Source organism: Odocoileus virginianus, chromosome 10 (assembly GCF_023699985.2).
Source record: "Odocoileus virginianus isolate 20LAN1187 ecotype Illinois chromosome 10, Ovbor_1.2, whole genome shotgun sequence".
In the NCBI taxonomy this organism is placed as follows: domain Eukaryota; kingdom Metazoa; phylum Chordata; class Mammalia; order Artiodactyla; family Cervidae; genus Odocoileus; species Odocoileus virginianus.
In genome coordinates this window covers 27,929,261-27,949,833 of record NC_069683.1, presented here as the reverse complement: position 1 = coordinate 27,949,833, position 20,573 = coordinate 27,929,261, and the positions used below count along the sequence as shown (strand labels likewise).

Sequence of the window (20,573 nt, the reverse complement as noted above, 5' to 3'; positions counted from 1 at the left end):
TCTCTCAGTGCACACACAGCACAGCTGAGGCCCACAGAGGGGAAGGAAGCTGCAGGAATTCGCTGGAAGAACCAGGACTAAACTGGTTCCTGGTCTAGTGCTCTTCCACAACCCCAACATCTGGGGAAGCATTCCACGGTGGAGTACTGCCCTCCTCGAGGTCTGCCTCCTCCAGGAAGCTTTCCTGGACTACCTCAGGCCACAAGGAACAGTCTGGCCATCTGTGCACTTCATTTTGTCCAAGCTGTTCACCCTGCACTCGCCACTGTGTTGCCTCTCTCTGTTCTGTACAAAGATGCTACTTGGATTCTGCTTGACACAGGAGCTCGGAGCCCCAGTGAACCCAGGCCTGTGCCCAGCTCTGCGATGAGGAAGGCAGGGGGAGACGTGGTCTCTGCTCTACAGATCTCTCTCCTGTGCCTCTTCTGATCCTCTTGGCCTCATCTGACTGCAGGCATTTTGTCCCCTCGTTGCAGGCACTGCAACAGCACCCTCTTCACCTGGACTGCAGCCAGCTTCCTTCAGACTCAATCTGGCAGCAGGTGCCCTCATGCCACGCCTCCTCCATGTCTCCGCCCCCATGTCTTATCTCCGCCTCCACCCCCCACCACTCCCATCTCCCATTCCCAGGACAGCCCAACACAGTAGGGGAGTGGGAGGGAATGACCCCGCCTTGGGGTGAATCTTTGACCAGTGGGAGTTGGTGGCTGGTGGACCAATTCCTCCTCTCCCTCTATCACCTCCAGACCTTTCTGAGGAGCAGAAGGCTACTTGGAGCAATAGGTCGCGCGCTTGATGTCAAGTCAAGGCCAGCTCCCCAACACATTCCTGTGCTGTTTTTCCCTCCCTCCCTGCTTCACTTTCCATCCCCTCCTTCCTGCTCCCTGGAATTACAATACAAATACTGCACATTAGCCTCTGGCACATGCTCAGCTGTCTGAGGGGTGCAGCTAAGCCACCACCGAGGAAGGAATTGGGCTGGGTGACCCCTGGCCCCCCTAAGAGTCCATGGCTAGGTCCCTGCGGTGGGTGGGTGCACACTGCCAGATGTAGGGACAGACTCACCTTTGCAGGCCTGGCAGCAGGACGGGGGCAGCGGGAGAGGTGCAGGGCAGCCTGGTTCCGGGCAGGTCATGAGGCCGCAGTAGATCTGGCCCTCCTGACAGACAGGGCACACAGGAGCTGGGAGATGAGCTCTGCTGAGGACCAGCCTTGGGGCTGGGATAGCCCCTGCTCTGCTGGTCCATGGCCTGAAGTCTCCTCTGAGGTGGGCAGAGGGGGAGCAGCACAGTGTCCAGGGCAAGACCCAGGCAGCTCAGAGGAGGGTCCTTGCACGCTTCCCACTCACTCCAGGCCCCAAGGTAACAGTTATCCTTCAGCTTCTAAGCCTTTTCATACCCAGGCTCTTCCTAGGCTTCACAGCAACCTAGTGAGGTGAGATTTTCCCAACCTACAGAAGGGAAGGCACTGTGGAGGGGCCTGGACCCCCTGAAGTCAGAGACACACCCAGCAGAATGGACTAGAACCCATGTTTCAGGCTCTTCCTCCTGCTATCAATGTCCTTCTCTCCTGGCCTAGAGCAGGGAGCCCAGCATAGACGAGTGGAATGACTGCATGTCTCTTTGGGCCCATCTTGCTCTTATGCAAACTCTAGGTCCCCAACTTCAGGACCCAGCCTGGAAAGGCAAGACTGCAGGAGAAAGGGCCTTCTGGGAGTCAGGAGGCCAGATGACCTTTGGTGAGTCACTTCTCTGGGCCTTAGCTTCTTCATCTGTGAAATGGGGGCACTCCCATCTGGTTGTGAAATCAAATGAGGGAACGGTTATGAAAACCCTTTTTAAACTGCAAGGCATAGTGTGTCCCTGGGAGGAAGTGAGATTACTTCGAATCCTTCCCCTATTCCTTTTCCAGCAAGTCTCAGAAGTGAGGATTCTGATCCTTCAAACAAGTCCCATATAAACAGGGATGAGAAGAAAGAAGGCGAGACCCAAGTATCCAGGGGGAGGGGACAAGGGATCACAAGAATGCTCTCACCACCTTCCCCTTCCATGAGTTCTCTCTTCCCACAGCCCCCTCTTCATCCAGGTGCAGCACAGTACAGGTAAAGGAGTGTGGGTTTGGAACCATGTGGCCCTGCGTCTGAATCCTGAGTATGTCACTTAACTAGCTGCGTGTGTGTGTGTGTGTGTGTGTGTGTGTGCGCGCGCGCGCGTGCGTGCTCAGTAATGTCTGATTCTTTGTGACACCGTGGACTATATATAGCCCACCAGGCTCCTCTGTCCATGGGATTCTCCAGGCAAGAATACTGGAGTGGATTGCCATTTCCTACTCCGGGTAATCTTCCCAACTCAGGGATCAAACCCAAGTCTCTTATGTCTCCTGCATTAGCAGGCAGATTCTTTACCTCTGTGCCACCTAGGAAGTCATGTGACCTTAAGCCAATCACTTAATTGCTCTGAGCCTCAGTTTTCTTATCTATAAAATATGATTAGTGATAGCCTTCTCATAGGATCATTGGGATACTGTATATAAACATAAGGCATTTCCTAGTAGGTACAGTACCCTAGTTTACTTCAAGAGGCCCAGGCCTTGCAAAAATAACCATTATCTAGGTTGACTTCTAAGTGGTCCCTCTTATTATAAGTTGTTTGCTCTGCAGCACAGATACCTTGAAATTCAGACTCAGAGTGATGGGATCCTTTCACTGAAAAGATGGGAGACAGATCCGAGAGAGCTGACTGTCTCTAATCGTCACACATGGAACCGTGGCAGAGTCAGAGCTGAAACTTGGGTGTCTGACACCTAGAGTGGACCTCTTACCCTCTCATCACTGCTGAATCAGGTGATTATTTAATCAGAGAGGACCTTGGAGATCATCTTGTTAGACTCCCGGGTGTGCATGTATGTGTGCTAAGACATGTCCAACTCTGTGCAACTCTATAGACAGTAGCCCAACAGGCTCCTCTGTCCATAGGATTCTCCAGGCAAGAATGCTAGAGTTGGTTGCCATGCCCTCCTCCAGGCTATCTTCCAGACCTCATGTCTCTTATGTCTCCTGCATTGGCAGGCAGCTTCTTTACCTCTAGCACCACCAGGGAAGCCTAGACCCCCTTACACACTCAGAAGAACTGAGGCTCAGAGAAGTTTGCTGGTCAGGTGGTAGGGAAATCGAGATAGCAGGGGTTTCTCCCGCCAGTGCACAGATGCACTAAGCCCAAGGGTGAGGATGACACGCTGAAGGCCACCTACAAACGTGCAGCAGGGCCATGCCTGGAACCCCTGAGGAGGAGGGGAAGACTTTCCAGCTCTTCCCCTGGAAAGTTGGGTCCTGCTTGACTTCAGTCTCTGTCTCCTGATGACACTGCTGGTTCAGCTCTGCCTGACTTGACCCTAGGCCCAGCTCTGACCAAAGCAGGGGGAGTTTAATTAGCTTCAGATTAAATTACATTTACTACAAACAGTCTGGCCCTGTCTCTGCACCCCAGGATTGATCACTGATCATTCATTCATTCATGCTATGTGCCAGGCCCTGAGCTGGGGGCCCTGCAGGATACAGAAATGAGTTGAGTATGTCTCCTGTCCTCAAGGAGTGCAGCCTACAGAGGACACAGACATGGCCAGGGTCAGTGCAAGGTGACCAGGCAGCTCAGGATGGCGTGGGAGCCCTGAGCAGGAGGTTCCCACCCACAGATGTTCCCTTCGCTGGAGCCCATTCATTCTCACACCCTTTGACTAGGAGGGACAGTCCCCCCGGGCCCAGAGCACTGGCCTGCACGAGAGGGGAGTCGAAGATCTTACGGTACAGCTGCAGAGGACACACTGGTTGGGCAGGCGGGAGGGGAGCAGCTCGTGGGCACTGAAGAGCTCGCCGTGTTGGTACGTGGTCCCGTTATGCTGGCAGGACCTGGGTGGGGCCCGGAGCCCAGAAGGGGTATGAGGTTCTGTAGGTGGGGAGGGGAAGGAGGAAGAAGAAAATGGTCTAGGGCTTTATCAGAACTAACTGGGCCACTTCTCTGAAATGTTTTTATCTTATCCCTTGTCGTCATTTAAACCATGCTCTGGCCTCAGCCTTCCCAGCCAGACCTCATTTTGATGAATCAAGAGGAAACTTGACATTTCTCTCTGACCATGTCACTCCTGCCCATGGCCTTTAAGCCCCTGAGTGTCAGAGGTGGCTCTGATTGCAGCAAGAAGGCAAGGCCAGAAGCCTCAGCTCCGCTGAGTGCCACTCAGTTTAGACCTGTGTTAGTTCATTCAACATTCAGTAAGCATCCATGAAGCACTGGCTAGTGCCAGGCACTGTTCTAGGTTCTGGGGATACAGAAGTGAACAAAACAAGGTTCCACATGGAGTTTCATCCTAGTGGAGCTCACTGGTGTGATCTGGACTGTGCTTGATCTTGGAGTAAGTGCCTGCCACTCCCTGGCCACCAGACACCCTCCCCATCACCTGCCAGTTAGCCTGTCCTCAGCCTGCTAGATAGAGGGGATAGCCCTCCAGTTCAAGGGGAACCTGCTCCTTTTTTCAAGACACCTTTACTAAGCACTTTCTCTGTACCAGGCGCCATGCTACATGCTGGGAATGGAGTGTAAATAAGGCCCAGCCCTTGTATCAGGAAACTGATGGTCTCACTGGGTAGAGAGACAGGCCACAAGCAGTGACACTGGTATGGTCTGGGCTAGGGCAGATGGGAGCACAGAAGTTGTGGCAGCATAAGAGAGGCACCCCTAGCTCAGCTGGGAAGGGTGGTCAGGGAAGGCTTCCTGAAGGGGCCGAAGGCTGAGACGAGTCTTGAGGAATACGCAGCCAGGCAGGCAAAGGGGCAAGGCTGGGAAAGAGGGAGGGAGTGAGGAGCATGGGAGGAAGAAGGGGGCTAGGCCGAGGCACAGCGGGAAGCGGTCAGGACTCCTGGGGTCGGTCTCAGGTGGGAGGAGGTGTAATGTCCCCTCACTGGTCAGGATGAAGCCTAGAGTCCCTGCTCCCCTAGTGAACCCAGGCCAGGAAACCATGACCCAAGTTGGAGTCACAGTCAGATCCCTACTGGGATCCCACTTGGAAAAGAAGCCCCTCTATGCCCATACTCCACACAGGTCCCTAGTCTCCCAAGAGAGCTGCTTCCAGAGTCTGGAGCTGAGGCTGCAACCTGGGACTCCCTCCGCTTATCACCTTCTCGATGTTACTAAACACGGGTCCTCCTCTTGACATCTCCTGCCTTCTGAGTTGGCCACCCCACTGACTGCCCCTCATTTGCCACTTGCTTATGTCGGTTTCTTCTCAGATCACCTCTCCTCTCTCCTCTCTTATCTCTACTTCCTGGAATCCCAGTCTCAGAGGCTATTAGTAGATTCTTAACATCATGGACATTTAGCCTTGGGGCACATATTAGAACCTCTGAACCGCAGCACAGGAGGAGTCTCAGAGTACATATGCTTCAACTCCTGTGGCCATTCCCAGCCCCGGGCGGTAATCTCAGGGTCACCCTGCAGGGCCTCCCAGCCCCAGCTCACTCACCTTCACTTACACGAGGTACATCCACTCCCTCAGGCTTTGACCAGCCCCCGAGAGAACGGAGCCAGCATGTGCCATCAACAGGTCAAGCACGCCTGTTTTCCTTCAGCTCTTTTCTATGTTCCCTCCCTCCTCCTGGCAAGCACAGCTACTCAAGACTGAGAGGTCTGTGGCCACCCCAGCCCTCCTCGGGGATCCATGGAGGATGTCTTCCGTGAGCACCTTGGAGTCTCAACAGCTCTGGTGGCTGGAGTCTGCCCTTCTCATTCCAGGGACCTCCTCTGGCTGTGTCAGGAGTGGGTCAAGGGCCAGTGGGCCGGTGGGAGGCTGGCCCAAGGGCAGACGCGAGGTCACTCACCCACACAGCGGGGACAGCACTGCTGCGGCTCGGTCACGGGCTGGGGGCAGTGCACGGGCGGACAGTGGAGGCGGTAACAGCTCACGTGGGCATTCTGAAGGGGACACAGGGGTCAGTCCTGCTTCCAAACAGCCACTGCCTCCCACTGTCCTCTCCTCAAACCCCCTCCCGACTATGGGGCGCTGCACTCCTTTTAAGCCTGCAGTGGGATAAAAGTGATAAATTCCACGTGTCCAGTCTCCCTCCCGCCTGCTCACTTTTGTGGCTCACTCATCTGTGTCCCTTCCCACCACGGACGAGCACACCGCGTGCCTGGATTTGCACAGATCTCGTGTCCCTTAGTGGTGAGGGACGAAGGAGAGAAATACAAGTATAAGACTTGGGTTATTTTGACACTGACTTTTTTTAAAAGATCTTCTTTTTTTAATGTGGACCATTTAAAAAGTCTTTAATTTGTTACAATGTTGTTCCTATTTTATGTTTTGGGTTTTGACCCTGAGGTATGTGGGATCTTAGCTTCCTCAGGGAGTGAACCCACACCCCCTACATTGGAAGGCAAAGTCTTAACCCTGGAGTGCCAGAGAAGTTCCGCAGCATTGATCTCGACTGTGCCGTCTTAACTCCAAGACTTGCTCTTTTACCTCTGGATCTGAGCCTCATGGCTAACGAGGACTGTGACACACGAAGGCAGGTGACAGGCAAGTGGAGGAGACTCAGGGCTCTGTGATCTGCTCCCTAAGTCTCTGAGAGGTGTGGGTGATCCCACACACAGCCTTGGACTGGAACCAGAGGAAGGGCCCGAAGTTCTTAGGCTTTTTCAAATACAGCAAAGGAGAGAGAAGGGGCAGAGAAACATTCACAGGAAAATGAGCAGACGTGGAAGACCTGGAGGGAGAGGCCACTCCTGGAGGTTTCCCCAGGAGGTTTGTCAACCTGTCTCGGTGGCCCACTCCTTCCTCTCCCTTCTGCTCTAAGAGGTGTTCTCTGGGTTGTAACAACCCAGTACATCTGTCTCTTCTATCCAGCGGAACAAGGACCAAGCCTCATTCTGTTCATCTCTGAATTGTCAGCACGGGGCCTTGCTCCAAGCGAGTGCCTGCTGAAGTCTGAATGAGTGAATGAATGAGAACCAGCAGGGGAGGGAGAGATGGTCTCTTTCGTGGTCAACTGGAGTTAGCTTTGTTTAAACTTTGAAGTTGCCGAGTGAGATTCCAGACCCTTGGCCCACCTGAGAGCCCCCAAAACACTTCTACCAAAGCAGCTTCCTGCCCCATGGAGAGCCCTGGACCAGGCCCTAGTTCTGGGGTCACTGCTTCCTAAGATGGCCAGAGGTGATCACAAGGATTAATCAGTGCTAAAGGGCATCCTAGAGTCCACAGAATCTGTCTGAGCTCTAAAAGTGGTCTTCTTGAGGCCTGGGACTCAGGGGTGCTGGATAAACATCCAGAGGGTGAATGGAGCCCCTCAGATGAGAAACTAGGATAGAATGCAAGGAACTTTGGAATCTGAAGAGTTAGAATCTGTCTCTTGATTCTGGCCTTGAAAGTATCAAGGAATGGAGATGATTAGTGAGATGCAGCAGCAAGTAAGGTGGAAACAGGCTAGGGCGCAAAAGGTGAGGGGGCAAGGTGAGAGGCCTTGCAGTCAAAGGGTACCTCTTAGGAAAGTTATAACTACCATTTATTGCATGGCTACTAGGTAGGGGCATTATGTTATATAGAAAAGTATTATCTCACTGCATACTCTCAACAGTCCTAGTGGTATGTATTATTATCCATGATTTTAAAATGAGAAAAGAACCTCTGAGAGGTTGCCTAAGACACACAGCAGGTGAGCACTGCGTAGGTCTGTGCACTTTCCGTGATGCAGAAAATGCCTCAGGTGGAGGGAGCAGGGCCTCACTCATTCACTCAATATTTACTGTATGAAAACTGGGTGCCGTGTCCTCTTCTGCACTGGGGACAGGAAGCAAGAGACACGAGTTCTGCTCTCACGGAGCTTCCATCCTAGCAGAGAGGGAGACAGACTATAAAAAATTAACAAGGAGGAACCAGATCATGTCAGATGTTAAATTTATAACAGGAATAAAACAGGGGAACGTGATTGCGTTAACAAGGTTAGACTATTTTAGAAACGGCTGTAGAGAAAGCCTCATAAGGAGGTAACTTTATGTCGTGCACTGGGAGATGAGAAGGAACCATTCCTGGGAAGATCTGGGGGAAGAACATTCCGAGTGGAGGAGCAAGCTGGAATGAGTTTGCAGCATTGGCGCAGGTAGGAGATGAGGTTGGAGAACAAGGCAGAAGTCAGATGGTTCAGGTGGCATAGATCCCATAGCTGGCAATTTCAATTTTACTTCAGGTGCAATGACAAGTTATTGAAGGGTTTTAAGAGCTTCTGAATGACATGATTAGTTTTCTGTTCAGAAAAGATCCTTTGAGCTGCCATGCAGTGGACAGATTAGAAAGGGGTACAGGAAGAGGGTTTCCCTGGCAGTCTAATAGTTAAGATTTTGCCTTTAATGCAGGGGTGCGAGCTCAATCCCTAACTTCGGGGGAGCTGAGATCGCACATGCCTCACAGCCAAAAACCCAAAAAACCTAAAACAGAAGCAATATTGTAACAAATTCAATAAAGACCTTAAAAATGGTCAACACCAAAAAAATATTAAAAAAAGAGAAAAGGGGTACAGGGAGACTCTGGGATGCTCACACAGCAGCCCAGGTGAGAGAGGAAGGTGGCTTAGATTAGGGGGAGTGATGATGATGGAAAGAAGGAAGGAATTCAGAGTGTATTTTGGGGATGTCAGCTACAGACCCTTGGGGTGAGGAAACTGGGTATGTGTGAACTCCAAGGAGGGAGAAATGAATTAGCTCCACTGATCACAAAACTTGGACTTGGTCAACTGGACCGCATGATATGTCTGGAATTTTCTGTTATGGTTTCCTTCTTGTTTTTTGGCTATATTTCACAAAGTTCTTTTTGAAAAGGCTGATTGGCCTCAGATGTGCTAAGAAACCAAGGGGAGGCAGGGATGGGGGGTTGTGCTCCCACTGGCATCAGGTTTGACCAGCGGCCAACATGGTAGAAGCTGTGGGGAATCAGAGGAAAAGACCCCAGGGGAGTAAGTCCCCAGTGGTCAGAGTCAGGAGAGGGGCTGGCGCACCCCCCTCCACCTTCTGGTGTTTTCTCGAAGGTCTTCTCTGCTCCTACTCCAAGGACTGGTTTAACAAGGGAGGCTCTCATAGCCTTGGCTGTGCAGGGAAAGAGGGGTCCAAGGGGCTGGCTCTAGCTGGAACTAGGTACCCCCTCTCCAGCACCAGCACCTGGACAGACACACCTCTGGACTTCACACCAATGAGGCTGGTCCCTGGCAGCTGAGCCAGGGCCAAGGGGATTCAAGCCTCCTCAATCACTCTCTCCTTCCCCATCCTCCAGCCCCACACCCAGCCTGGGAATTCTGGACCACAAGCAGGTTTCATTTACCCCACCTAGTTGACTGTACAAGGTCCTCTGCTGGGTTGGGGTGGGCTGGGAGGACAGAGGTTTACCAAAAAAAATCTGGTCTCTCAGGGTGCTTGGGGCTGGTGCACTGGGATGACCCTGAGGGATGGGATGGGGAGGGAGGTGGGAGGGGGGTGCAGGATGGGGAACACAGGTACACCTATGGCTGATTCATGTCAATGTATGGCAAAAACCACTACAATATTGTAAAGTAATTAGCCTCCAATTAAAATAAATAAATTTTAAAAAAGTCTGGTCTCTGCCCTAGTTGATGCAGCCTTCGGCAAGACCCCAATCTGGGCAAGAGTAAGTACACAGGAAGACCTGCTCCTAGGGCTCCATGGAGGAGGGGCAGTAACTGACAGACAGACAACCATTGTACCTGGTTGACAGTGATCAGGAGAAAGAGGCAGAGAAAGTTATGTGGCCTCCAGAAGAAGAAAATACTTTCAGGTGAGGGATCAAGTAAAGCTATTGGTGGAGGTGGCATTTGAGCAAAGTTGCAAAGAATAAACATTTAGACCAGTGGCACTGGGAAATGCATCCTAAGGCTGGGCGGCAAGAAAGGCCGCTGGAGGAGGAAAGGAAGGATTAGGGAGTCAGGTCAGGAAGACTCTGCCTTCTGCTGCGTGGGTACGGGAGGCTGGTGGAAGCAGGAAAGAAGGCTGGGTGAGAGAGGGTAGGTTCATGTCCTCATCCCAGCCCAGTCACTGATCCACTGTGCGATTTATCTCTGGGAGGCCCACAGTAGGCATCTATGCCCATGCCTGAGATAGTCAGTAGTGAAGTGGTGTGGCCCCAAGTCCCTCAGTTGCTGCTGACAGACCACAGTTCTATGGGGGCCTGGTTCCAGAGTACCCCCCCACTCCAAAGTCAGGCTGTCCTCTTTCCCTCCAGGGTGGCTTCCCTGGGGATCTCCCAGACATACCTGTCACAGGAGGCCAGAGGAACCTACCTCGGAGCAAGTGCAGCGAAGGCAGTACATCAGGCCCTGAGGCTCCAGGTAGGGGTGCCAGCTCTCGCCGGGGGAGTATCTCTTCCCATGGAAAAGGCAGAACATGTCTGGGCCTGGCAAACCAACCAGTGCTTTGTGAGTCCCAGGAGGCTCCAGCCCAGAGTCCCTGCTTCATCCCTCCTTTTTTCTGACTCTAGGAAGGATGTCATCTGGACACTCAAGCAAAAGAGAATCCACAGGACATGCTCTCCTAGTCAGGGAGCAAGAATGACTGAGTTTCCATATCAGCTTGACTGGCTGTGTGACTCTGGGCATGTCACTGGCCTTCTGAGAACTTCGACACTTCTCTCACAGAGTGGTTAGGGGATCAAGCAGTGAACATGCTTTTTACAGATTTAAATTGTGGTAGAAATGTTAGTTATTATAATCAGATGAATAATCTGAGGCCCAGAGAGGCCAAACTATACCTCTTAGGACACACAGTCAGTCATCAAGCAAGGATGACATCCGAAGCCTCTTGACTCTCAGGGCAGTGCTCCTTCTGCTTCCATAGTCACTCTTGCTTCCATTTCCTCTGTCCCATTTGGCTTATTTATTTACTACACCTCTGCCCCATCCTCTCTCTTGCCCCCTGCTGCTCACCTGCCTACACACACACACACACACACACACACACACACACACACACTCTGGGCCACGTGATATATCTTTCGAATAAAGCTACTGAAAGCAGCTCCCTGCTTTCATACTATGCTGCGTCCCTATACATACTCAGTGAGCTCTGATCCTTAAGTGCTTGAATCAGGAAAACAAACTGCTGCCTAGTGAAAGGTTGTTACAAAACTGACTTTTAAAATATCCTTAAAAATGGTCAATGGTACTGTGACTGCACATCAATTGATTATTTTTGTAATGATTTACAACTGATATTTACAAATGACTTACAACTGATACAAACAACTGATATGTTGTCAACATGTAGATGAATGCTTTTAAGAATGATTGAAATAGTTTATTTCCTTATGTGGGTTAGGTATCTCTCCTGCAATCCTGATTTCTTATCTCCACCCTGTCCTTTCATAGCCAGTCAGTTGCCCAGTCTTTTGAGCTCTGTCTGGAATACTCGTGTCCTCATCCCTTACTAGCTCTGCACCCAGCCCCAGGTCAGGGCTCCATGTCGGGGGTTGAGACCTCCTTGCCCTGCCCCTCTTCCTTTGGCCTTATCCCTTGCCAACCCTCCTGCATACAGGTACCTCTTGATTTTTACAACAGAGAAGGGATGCTATCATTCTACAAAAAACTCTCCATTACATAAAGAATAATCTAAGCTCTTTTAGGGGGGAATCTGGAAGGCCCAGCACAAGCTAAGTGTCCGTAAAGACATACTAAATTAAATGAGATTGAAATTTGGAGAAAGGAACCAATGTTTATCGATGACATTCTATTTATATAAATTACTTATCTTATTAGCATCAATGTTTTGACAATTAAATTATATAATGCTTGGAAAATGCTCACTTAGCCCAGTTCCTGACACATAGTTGAATGCTGTAATTATGACAATTATGGTAACAATGACCCTGCTGGATAGACATTATCATCTGTTCCAGATTCAAGAGGATAAGGCAGTTTGACAGGGTCATTGGGATTGTTACTTAAAATTGTTAATTGTAAGAAAACTAGATGAGAAAACTGAGGAGCTGCAAAGACCAAGCTGACTTGCCTGAGGCCACCCAGCTATCGATTTGAACCCAGGACCCCATGCTCCCAAGTAGACTTCCCTTCAGTTCACCTCACCTGCTATGGTTTTTTGCTCAAACTCAGGGCCTCAAGGTTTCTTGTCCCCACTGGCCACCATTCCCCCTTTCCCAAATTTTTTTTTCTTGGTCCTCTATTAATCTAGAATCTAGAGGTTGCTCTCCATGCCTCTGTCCTGTACACTTTCTAGAGTCTCACATTTTCTGAATCATTCTCTTAGACACTTAAACTCTGCAGAATCACAGAGCATCGAAAACAGTACAGTAGCAGGAGCGGCTCACCCTCGAGATAGGAGTTCCCCCTCCACGTTGAGGGTGGGCTGGGATGGAGGACAGGAGTTAAGGGCCATTCTTTTTTTTTTTTTAAGGGCCATTCTTAACCTTTAGAAAGTTGCCTTTGTGAGAAGCTAAGACCAGCCTCCTCGGCTTCCCGCACTGCTTCTGTTGTGCCACTTGGGTTTCCCAGAACAAAGATTTGAGGCCATGGCCATGATGCCCTTCAGGGTCTGTGCTTCGGGGGCCACTGAGGACCATGGCTTGGTTTACTCCCCATCTGCTCCTCAGCCCCACAAAGTAGAGGGGGGATCAGACAGCAGATCCCATTCCCAGCAAGGCCCCGGCTGGCCCGTATCAAATGAACAGTGTTTATCTCTCAGCCTCCGCTGGCAGAGAGGGCAGGACACAGGCCCAGCTGGGGTGCTTGTCAGAGCCAGCCCAACTCTCCAAGGACTGAATAATGTCTTTCTTCCTCAGTCCCCTCCCCCGACCAGGAAAGGGCGCAATTGCAACACTGCTGCGGCCTTAGCACTTAGCCTTGCTGTTGAAGAAATCCTGTCCCACCTTCCCTGGGACAGCCCTGCAGCCTGACCCTTGTGCCAGCTGGCACCCCCACTCCCTCCCCTCGCCTGCTCAGAGTGTGAAGACAGAGAGAATGTATCAGCTCATGCCCAGGTCAGGAGGCCCCTTCCCCCCACTGATGGACCTGGCAGCAGCTAAGAATATGGGGGGCCTGGCAAACTGTCCCTCAACCCCAGGAGCCACAATCCCCACCCCACCATGCCCTCCAAGGTGAGAAGCACAAGGAAGGGTGGCATTGCCTGGAGCTCCCTCTTCTAGGGAGGTGAGTGCCCAAGGCCACACCAAAACCAGGCAGGAGGAGGAACTGGCAAGACTGCAGGCTCCCTCCGTCATGCAGCTCTGGCACTCGCCCCATCCTTGCGCTTGGCTGGTAGGGGCTCTAGCTCCTTATGCCACGAATTCACTGTGTGATGTTGAGGAAAGACCCTTGCTTCCCTTCTCTGGGCCTCACTTTCCCATCTTCAAAATAAGGAGTGGGCATGAACTCTGATCTTCACAGGTTTTCTGTACAGATACTTTATGAATCCATGATGTCAACATTCTAAGACTCCAAGGTTCTCAGTTTCTAAGACTTAAGATTTGAGAATTCCAAGCTGCTGAGAGCCTACATATCATGAGACAACAAAGCTTCTAGAACTGCATGATGTTGTGATTCTAAGATTTGATCATTTCAAGCTTCCATGACTCAGGATGTGTTGATGGTTCTGTACACCTAGGCTCGCAGCGGCTCCAAAGAGGGTAGGACGAGGCCCAGGCAACAGTGCCGCCAATCCTGAGAGACACGGAGAAGGAGGCAAAGCCTGCTTCTCACATTCCCTCCCTTCTCTTCTCCTTTCTGTGGTCCTCTGTGGTCTTCCCACTCTGGCTCTGGCACCCCACCACTACATCTCCGACCACCTATCATCTCTTTCTCCAACTTAGGGACCAATTGCACCTTCTCTCAGGGGGACTTTGGCAGTTAATGGCCCCAGCAGTGATGTCTAATCCAGGAAGACATTAGTGGAGGAAGTTTTTGTTTGAGGAGGATGATTGGAGCTGTTCTAGGCTTTAGAGAGACAGAGAAGAACAGTGACAGGTCTTATCCTCCTCACCCAGTGTGTATATAGTCCCCAAACTCTGATGTCAGAGTCAGATAGGCTGGGGTTCCAATTAAATTTGGCTTGTATTTGCAACCATTTAGCTTGCATTTAGACAAGCTATTTAAACACTTCAGGCCCCAGTTTCCATATTTGTCAAATGGTCGAGTAATAATCTTGACCTTTTGGGGGTTATTGCACAATTAAGTCAAATAATATATATAATATGACTAATGCCTGCCACACATTAGATGCTCAGCCAAATGGTAGGCTAAAAACACAGAGAAAAAGCAGACCTTGTTGCTGATCCCAAATTTCCCTAACAATTTCTGTTTCTCATAGGAGTCTTCTTACTCCCAGAATCCTATGGGCAGCCCCCAGGTACCCAGAACATCATGGTACCTGCCACTAAGGTCAAACCTTCTAGGTCTCAAGGTTGGAGGCAGAGAGACCACAGGAGGCTGTTACAGTCATCTCTTCTGAGACCGTGCTGGCCTGGAACAAGGCAGATGCAGTGCTGGGAGACAGAAATACAGATTTGAGGACTACCTACTAGGTACTGTGGGAAGGTTTTCAGACACACTGATATGGGTAGAGAGGGTGAAGGGGCAGTCAAGGATGGGACTGAGGTTTCAGGCCTGAATAACTAAGTGAATGTGGGGTTCTTAGCACATAGGCAGCAAATGTTATCATTAATTTTGATGTTTTATTATCATCAGTAATAGTAACATTGGTTTCTGCATTCATGTACTGGGCAATTTGTATATCAAGTTAGACATGCCCATGGACCTAGTACATGCCTAAATAAGACATAGTGCCCACCCTTTGCAGCCCAATGAAGAAGACTGATGCTGCTGCTAAGTCGCCTCAGTTCTGTCCGACTCTATGCAACACCATAGACAGCAGCCCACCAGGCTCCCCCGTCCCTGGGATTCTCCAGGCAAGAACACTGGAGTGGGTTGCCATTTTCTTCTCCAGTGCATGAAAGTGAAAAGTGAAAGTGAAGTTGCTCAGTCGTGTCCGACTCTTAGCAACCCCATGGACCACAGCCTACCAGGCTCCTCTGTCCATGGGATTTTCCAGGCAAGAGTACTGGAGTGGGGTGCCATTGCCTTCTCCAAATGAAGAAGACAGATAGATATAATACATACAGTCAGACAAATGCTATGACAGAGGAAACATGGGATCTTCGGGGAAGTCTTCCCTGAGCAGATGCCTGAACTGGAGCTTGAAGGAGTTAACAAGGTGGAGTCGGGCAGAGTAGAAGCTGCATGCAAAGGCACAGGGCTGGGAGTGACTGTGGTCCATGTGGTCCCCGGAAGGTGACTGGAGTGTGCTGGCTGCTAGTTCCCCTCCCTGCAGGAAACACCCAGTTGGCTAGGGCAAAGCTGAATCTGATGATTGAACTTCGTTGACCTAATCTGAATTCAAGGAAGCTATGTTTATCAGACAGACTCTGGTATCTGTCATAGTGTTATCATGTCACTCCACCCTATGATGAGCAGGCTCCCACCTGCTTTTCCAGCAGAACTGTCTATGGTGGCCCTTTTTTTTAAGCCTCACATCCTGCCTGCTAAACTTCTCACTCTTCCCATCCCCACCCAGCCCCCACCCTCACTCCTTCATGCTTCTGTACATTTACCTATTATCTTTCTTCACTTGGAATGTGATTCCCCATCTACAATGTTGGACCAACTCCTCATCCTCCAAAGCCCATTTAGATGCCATCCTGTGAAGCCATCCCAAACTCCCAAGCCACTTGCCAGTCCTTTCTGGTGATCCTACAGACTGAGTTCAGCCCTCTGCCACAATTTGCATCATACTAGGTTAGAAGTACTTTTTGAATGGACTTCTCTTCCAAACTAAACTGTGAGTTTCTTGAGAGCAAGGGCCAATGGCATTCATTTCTCTATCCCCAGTATTCTGTGCAGAGCCTACACAGAGTTAATGTTTGGTAAATGAATATGGGATGAAAGAATGGAGTTAAGGGAGTTTTGGGAGGAGGAGGCAATTGCTGGTCCCTCATCTTGGAAACCTCCTGCTTCAACAAAAAGAGAACTCCATCATGTGACAGAAGAGCCAAATCTCTTTGGGCACTTTGACCTTGCCGCCTAACAGAAATTGGCCCTGGACCTCCCCTTTCCAGTTCCCATCATCTGAACTCCTAAACTATTCACCAAACATTGTTTACAAAAAAGCCAGGATCCCAGGAAGGTATGAGGCTGAGTGATTTCATGATCTTCACATGTAAGTCCAAATTCCCAAGCTGTCCCATCCAAGGTTATCCCACAGTCTGCCGTAAGACTCTCATGGTCTCTTAAGATCTCTTAAGGGGTAGTCAGGAGTGGGTAGTGTTGCTGGGAATTCTTCCAAGAGGAGGCAGAAAAGACAACAAGAATATTCTGGGCTGCAGAACAGGCAGGATGAAACCTAGAGAAGGGCACCAGGTGGACCTGGGGCTGGAACTGTGGCTGGTCTGACCCCAGCCTGCAAGAACTCAGGAAACCTGAGTGAGCCAGCCTGCATGGGGATGTGAGAACGTTTACATCTCTTCCCTCAGGCCCACTCTGCTGTAGTTTATTTATTTATAGTTCCCTTTCACACCAACAAACTTGCTCCTCTCTGAGACATAAGCTCTGTGCTGGGTACTGGCACTCGATGAGGGAGGCCTCCTAAGGGAATCAGAAATAAAAACCTCGGCTCCTCACAGTGGATGAGCTGTGCAGTCTAGGGAAAGGACCCTGGCTTCTCTGAACCTGAATTCTTATCTGGCACATGACAGATGTTCAGGAGCATAGAAGGACCTCAAAGGAGACAGTCAGCAAGCCAGGAAAGACAGCTCAGTTGCCTGGCAAGGGTCAGTGGGTGGAAAAGAAGCTATTTACCTTCTCTTCTTCCATGGACATGTATTAACACATTTATAGATTCAAAAAATCTTAGAAGGAGAAGGAAATGGCAACCCACTCCAGTATTCTTGCCTGGAGAGTTCCATGGACAGAGAAGCCTGGCAGGCTACAGTCCATGGGGTCACAAAGAGTCAGACACAACTGAGTGACTAACACACAAAATCTTAGAAAGTTAGGGATTGAGAGATTATGTCCAATGCCCTATTTTACAGATGTGGACACAGTCTCAGAGACAGCCTGAGCCTGGTCTAAGATAATTGATTTTTGCCAGCATGAACGCCAATGCCAGTTTTCAGATCCAGGTGGGTGGGGGCTTCTTATAGGAATGCCCATCCCCTAATAGACAGGATCAGAAGAGATGGTTTTAAATTGCAAACAGAAGGATTCAGCTGAGATAAAGGAAGAACCCTGACTATAAGCATGGGTAACAGAGTATGAAACAGGCTTCTCTGGGATGAGATCCTGCCCAGAGGCAGAGGGACGCCTGCAACGATCTCTGTATTGCACCTCCCAGCAGCACGGCTCACACACCAGTTCTCTTCTTTGGGAGTCCAAGGGATTCAAAGTCTCTCTCCCAGAGCCTGGTGCCATGGTCGGCGGCTGGGGGAACTTGAGAGGCCAGCCCTGGAACAGGTGCAACAGCTGGAGCAACGGCACAGCTGCTGCCCAGGCTCTGCTCTACGGCCTGCAAGCGAGTGAGTGAGACAGAGACCTCTACTGGTGGGAGAGAGAGGTGCAGAACCTCCAGAGAGGCAGAGAGGGATCTGACTGCAACCAGATGTCAGCCCTTCTGTACCCACTGTCCCAGGCCCTCTACGCCCTTTCTGTTGGTGTCTGGTTCTCAGACACCAACAGTGGATGTCTGAATATCCACTCCTCCCTGGAGGGCAAGGGTACCAGGCTGAAGACCCACACTCCCCCAACTCCCTTTTCCAAAGGCCAGAGTGGACCCTGAACCAAGGCAATAGCATCTTTGGGTCTTAGAATCATGGGATGTTAAAGCTGGAAAAGTCCTCAAAGATTATCTGTTTGACTCCCACCATCTAGCTCTACAGCTGGGAAAACTCAGGGGCAGAGAAAGGCAACCTGCCGTGGGTCACAGTTGGAACTGGAGGCAGAGCCAGGACTGGAGCCCTGACCTTCTGATTCCATCGGTACCATGTCATATCATGGAAGCTCCTTTCCTGCCCCCACCCTGCCTCTGGGGTCTGGGGTTTTGTCACTTGGGACCAAAAACTTTGATTTCCACGGAATACATAAACCTTGGAGGTAGAAGAGCTGGTGGTTTTTACCTGATAATCGACTCTCTCCTGAAGTCAGGACTGGATGGAGGGAGAGATGAGAAAATGCAGCAGCTGTACACCTTACAGCAGGGGGACGGTCAGGAGGGGGGCACGGTCAGTGAGGGAGGAGCACGAAGGAGAGGAGCTGGCAGAGGAGGAAGAGCAGTGGCGAGGGAGCCAAGGTCCTGGGCAGGTTCTCACTCCACAGACAGCAGCGGGGACAGGTGCCCAAAGTGACTGATGCTATACACGCATGTGGCTCAGCCTGGGACTGTACTGGTCAGTGACCAGATTAGGGGCCCACCCTGGCTAAGGGCTCTAGGTGGGAATGGAAATGGGGCTTGATCCATAGTAGTGTCTGAGGATTAGAGCTCAGTCTGCGGCTGGAGTTGAGACTCAGTTTGGGCTGGGATCAAGGCTCAATCTGTGGCTGGAAATAGAGCCAAGGATAGAATAACTTTTGCTTGAATACCCTTGCACTTTAAACTAAGGAGCAAGCTGCCATACATGTTCACAGGCCCTACACATTCTGCAGGACTGGGCCACCTCAGGAATCAGACACCACAGGGTTTGAGAATTTCTGTGAGTACCCCTTCTGAAAGCACCTGAGATGTCACCAGGAGATTTCTTACTTACTAACTAAACTTACTGACTAAACTTACTAATCTTACTAACTAAACTTACTGAACTAAGTAACTGACTAAACTAACTAATCTTACTAACTAAACTTACTGAACTAAGACAAGGGCCTTCACAGGAGATCTTCAAACAAGACCTTAGCAAATGACTATAGGATCGTTTCTAGATTCATAGGTTATTAGCATTACACAGAATGAGGCTCAAAGAAGGAAATGGTTTGTCCTAATTCACACAACCTGTAAGTGATAAATCAGGGACTAGGATCCAGGTCTCTGTTCTTTTCTTTAACAAATTTGCTGTGTGACCTTGGGCAAGTCACTCGCCCTTTCTGGGCTTCAGTTTAACTGTGAGGAATGGTACACTGAGGGGTAGAAATAGGTGACTTTCAAAAGTTCTTTCAGCTTTGAAATTGCAGCATCTTACACCCCTTTGATTACTTCCACATCACCTTAACTCAACAATTCTGCTCCAAGGTTTTTCTTGCATGTCGGTAACTAAGCTCAAGTCTAGAGGAGATGGAATACTGGCAGCATCTAGTGAGAAATATGGCCCGAAGAGTGGAAGCACAGAGGAGGGAAGATCAGAGTGGATCAGGTGGCAGGGAGAGTTTTCTGGAAGAGGTGTGACCTAAGCTAGGCTTGTAGAGGGCTGACAGGCTCTGGGAGGCAAGGAGGAGAGCCATGGGTAGGATGTGAGCAATCTACATAAAGATGATTTTAGGCCATCTTTCTAAGATGCATCCAGGGCAATGAAATCTGGGAGTTAAGAGCCATGTTCCAAGGGCGGCAGGCATGAAGGGCATCCTGTGCTAATTCTCGTTTAAGAAGCAACAAGAAGGTGTCGGGAGGAAAACTCCAGGCCTCAAGGAGGAGGAGGAGACACTGACAGAGCAGTAGGCATTGTGCTGGGCACTTACCCGTCATCTCTAATCCTCCCAAGAAGCCTTCAGGTGAGTGTGTGTCTTAGATGCAGAAAGTGAGGCTCAGAGACATTGTCACTTATGAAAAACCACACAACTACTAAGGGGCAGAGCCAGGACTTGAACTAACACTGGGCTCTTTTCAGGATTTGTTACTAAGGACTTCTGTGAATCTCATGCTGGTGGCTGCCCAGAGACGAACAGACATGCAGCCTGCCCTGATGATCAGAGACAGGAATGAAACAATATCCAGTAATGCTGGCTCCAGAAAGTCATGTGCAAAAGAAGGCAGAGATGGAGGAGCTGAGCTGTGGAGAGGAACGTGCTCTAGGCTGGGAAAATGGGGTTTCATCCCAGGCTGTGCCCTGTGTAACCTGGGGTGGACCACTGCCCATACTGGGCCTTGGTTTCTTTACTGGGTATGTCTGCATTTGAACTAAGATGCTTCCTTCTTTTTAAGAGAATCTTTGGTTTTGTTCTTCACCCTCCCAGCTTTCCAAGAGACGGTCAGAAGATGGGTAGGAGGTCCACCACCAGCCTATTGTGGAAAGAGTGAGGAAATTGATGTTCAGAGAGTTGATATCAACTGACTGAGGTTACACTGTGTACGAGTGGAAAAACATGAATGTGTTTTTCGAGAACCTACCATGGACCAGCTAGTTGCTGGTGCTGGTGCTTTCCATGTTTTCTTCAGTTTAATCCTCAGAACAGTCCTGGGATTTTCACTCCCATTTTATAGATTAGGAAACTGAGGCTCAGAGACATATCTGCCTCCTACCAGCTGGTAGTCAGCAGATCTGGGATAATGAAG

General features: G+C 50.2%; 1 protein-coding gene and 1 long non-coding RNA gene across 6 annotated transcripts in view; one reads left to right on the top strand and one right to left on the bottom strand.

Moving 5' to 3' along the window:
* CHRDL2 (chordin like 2) overlaps positions 1 to 20,573 on the bottom strand; it is a 34,405-nt gene that overhangs the window by 12,386 nt on the left and 1,446 nt on the right. For all 5 annotated transcript variants that reach the window (XM_020879866.2, XM_020879867.2, XM_070473257.1 and 2 more), the window contains exons 2-5: positions 10,325 to 10,437; positions 5,867 to 5,960; positions 3,799 to 3,941; positions 1,066 to 1,159 (exon numbers count right to left, since the gene is read on the bottom strand). In XM_020879866.2, coding sequence (XP_020735525.2) covers positions 1,066 to 1,159; positions 3,799 to 3,941; positions 5,867 to 5,960; positions 10,325 to 10,437 — 444 coding nt within the window. The remainder of the gene's footprint in view (positions 1 to 1,065; positions 1,160 to 3,798; positions 3,942 to 5,866; positions 5,961 to 10,324; positions 10,438 to 20,573) is intronic.
* Positions 13,589 to 20,374, top strand: LOC139037117 (uncharacterized). Its single transcript, XR_011489936.1, has 4 exons — positions 13,589 to 13,677; positions 14,358 to 14,571; positions 19,668 to 19,792; positions 19,909 to 20,374. It is a non-coding gene; the product is annotated as an uncharacterized lncRNA (long non-coding RNA).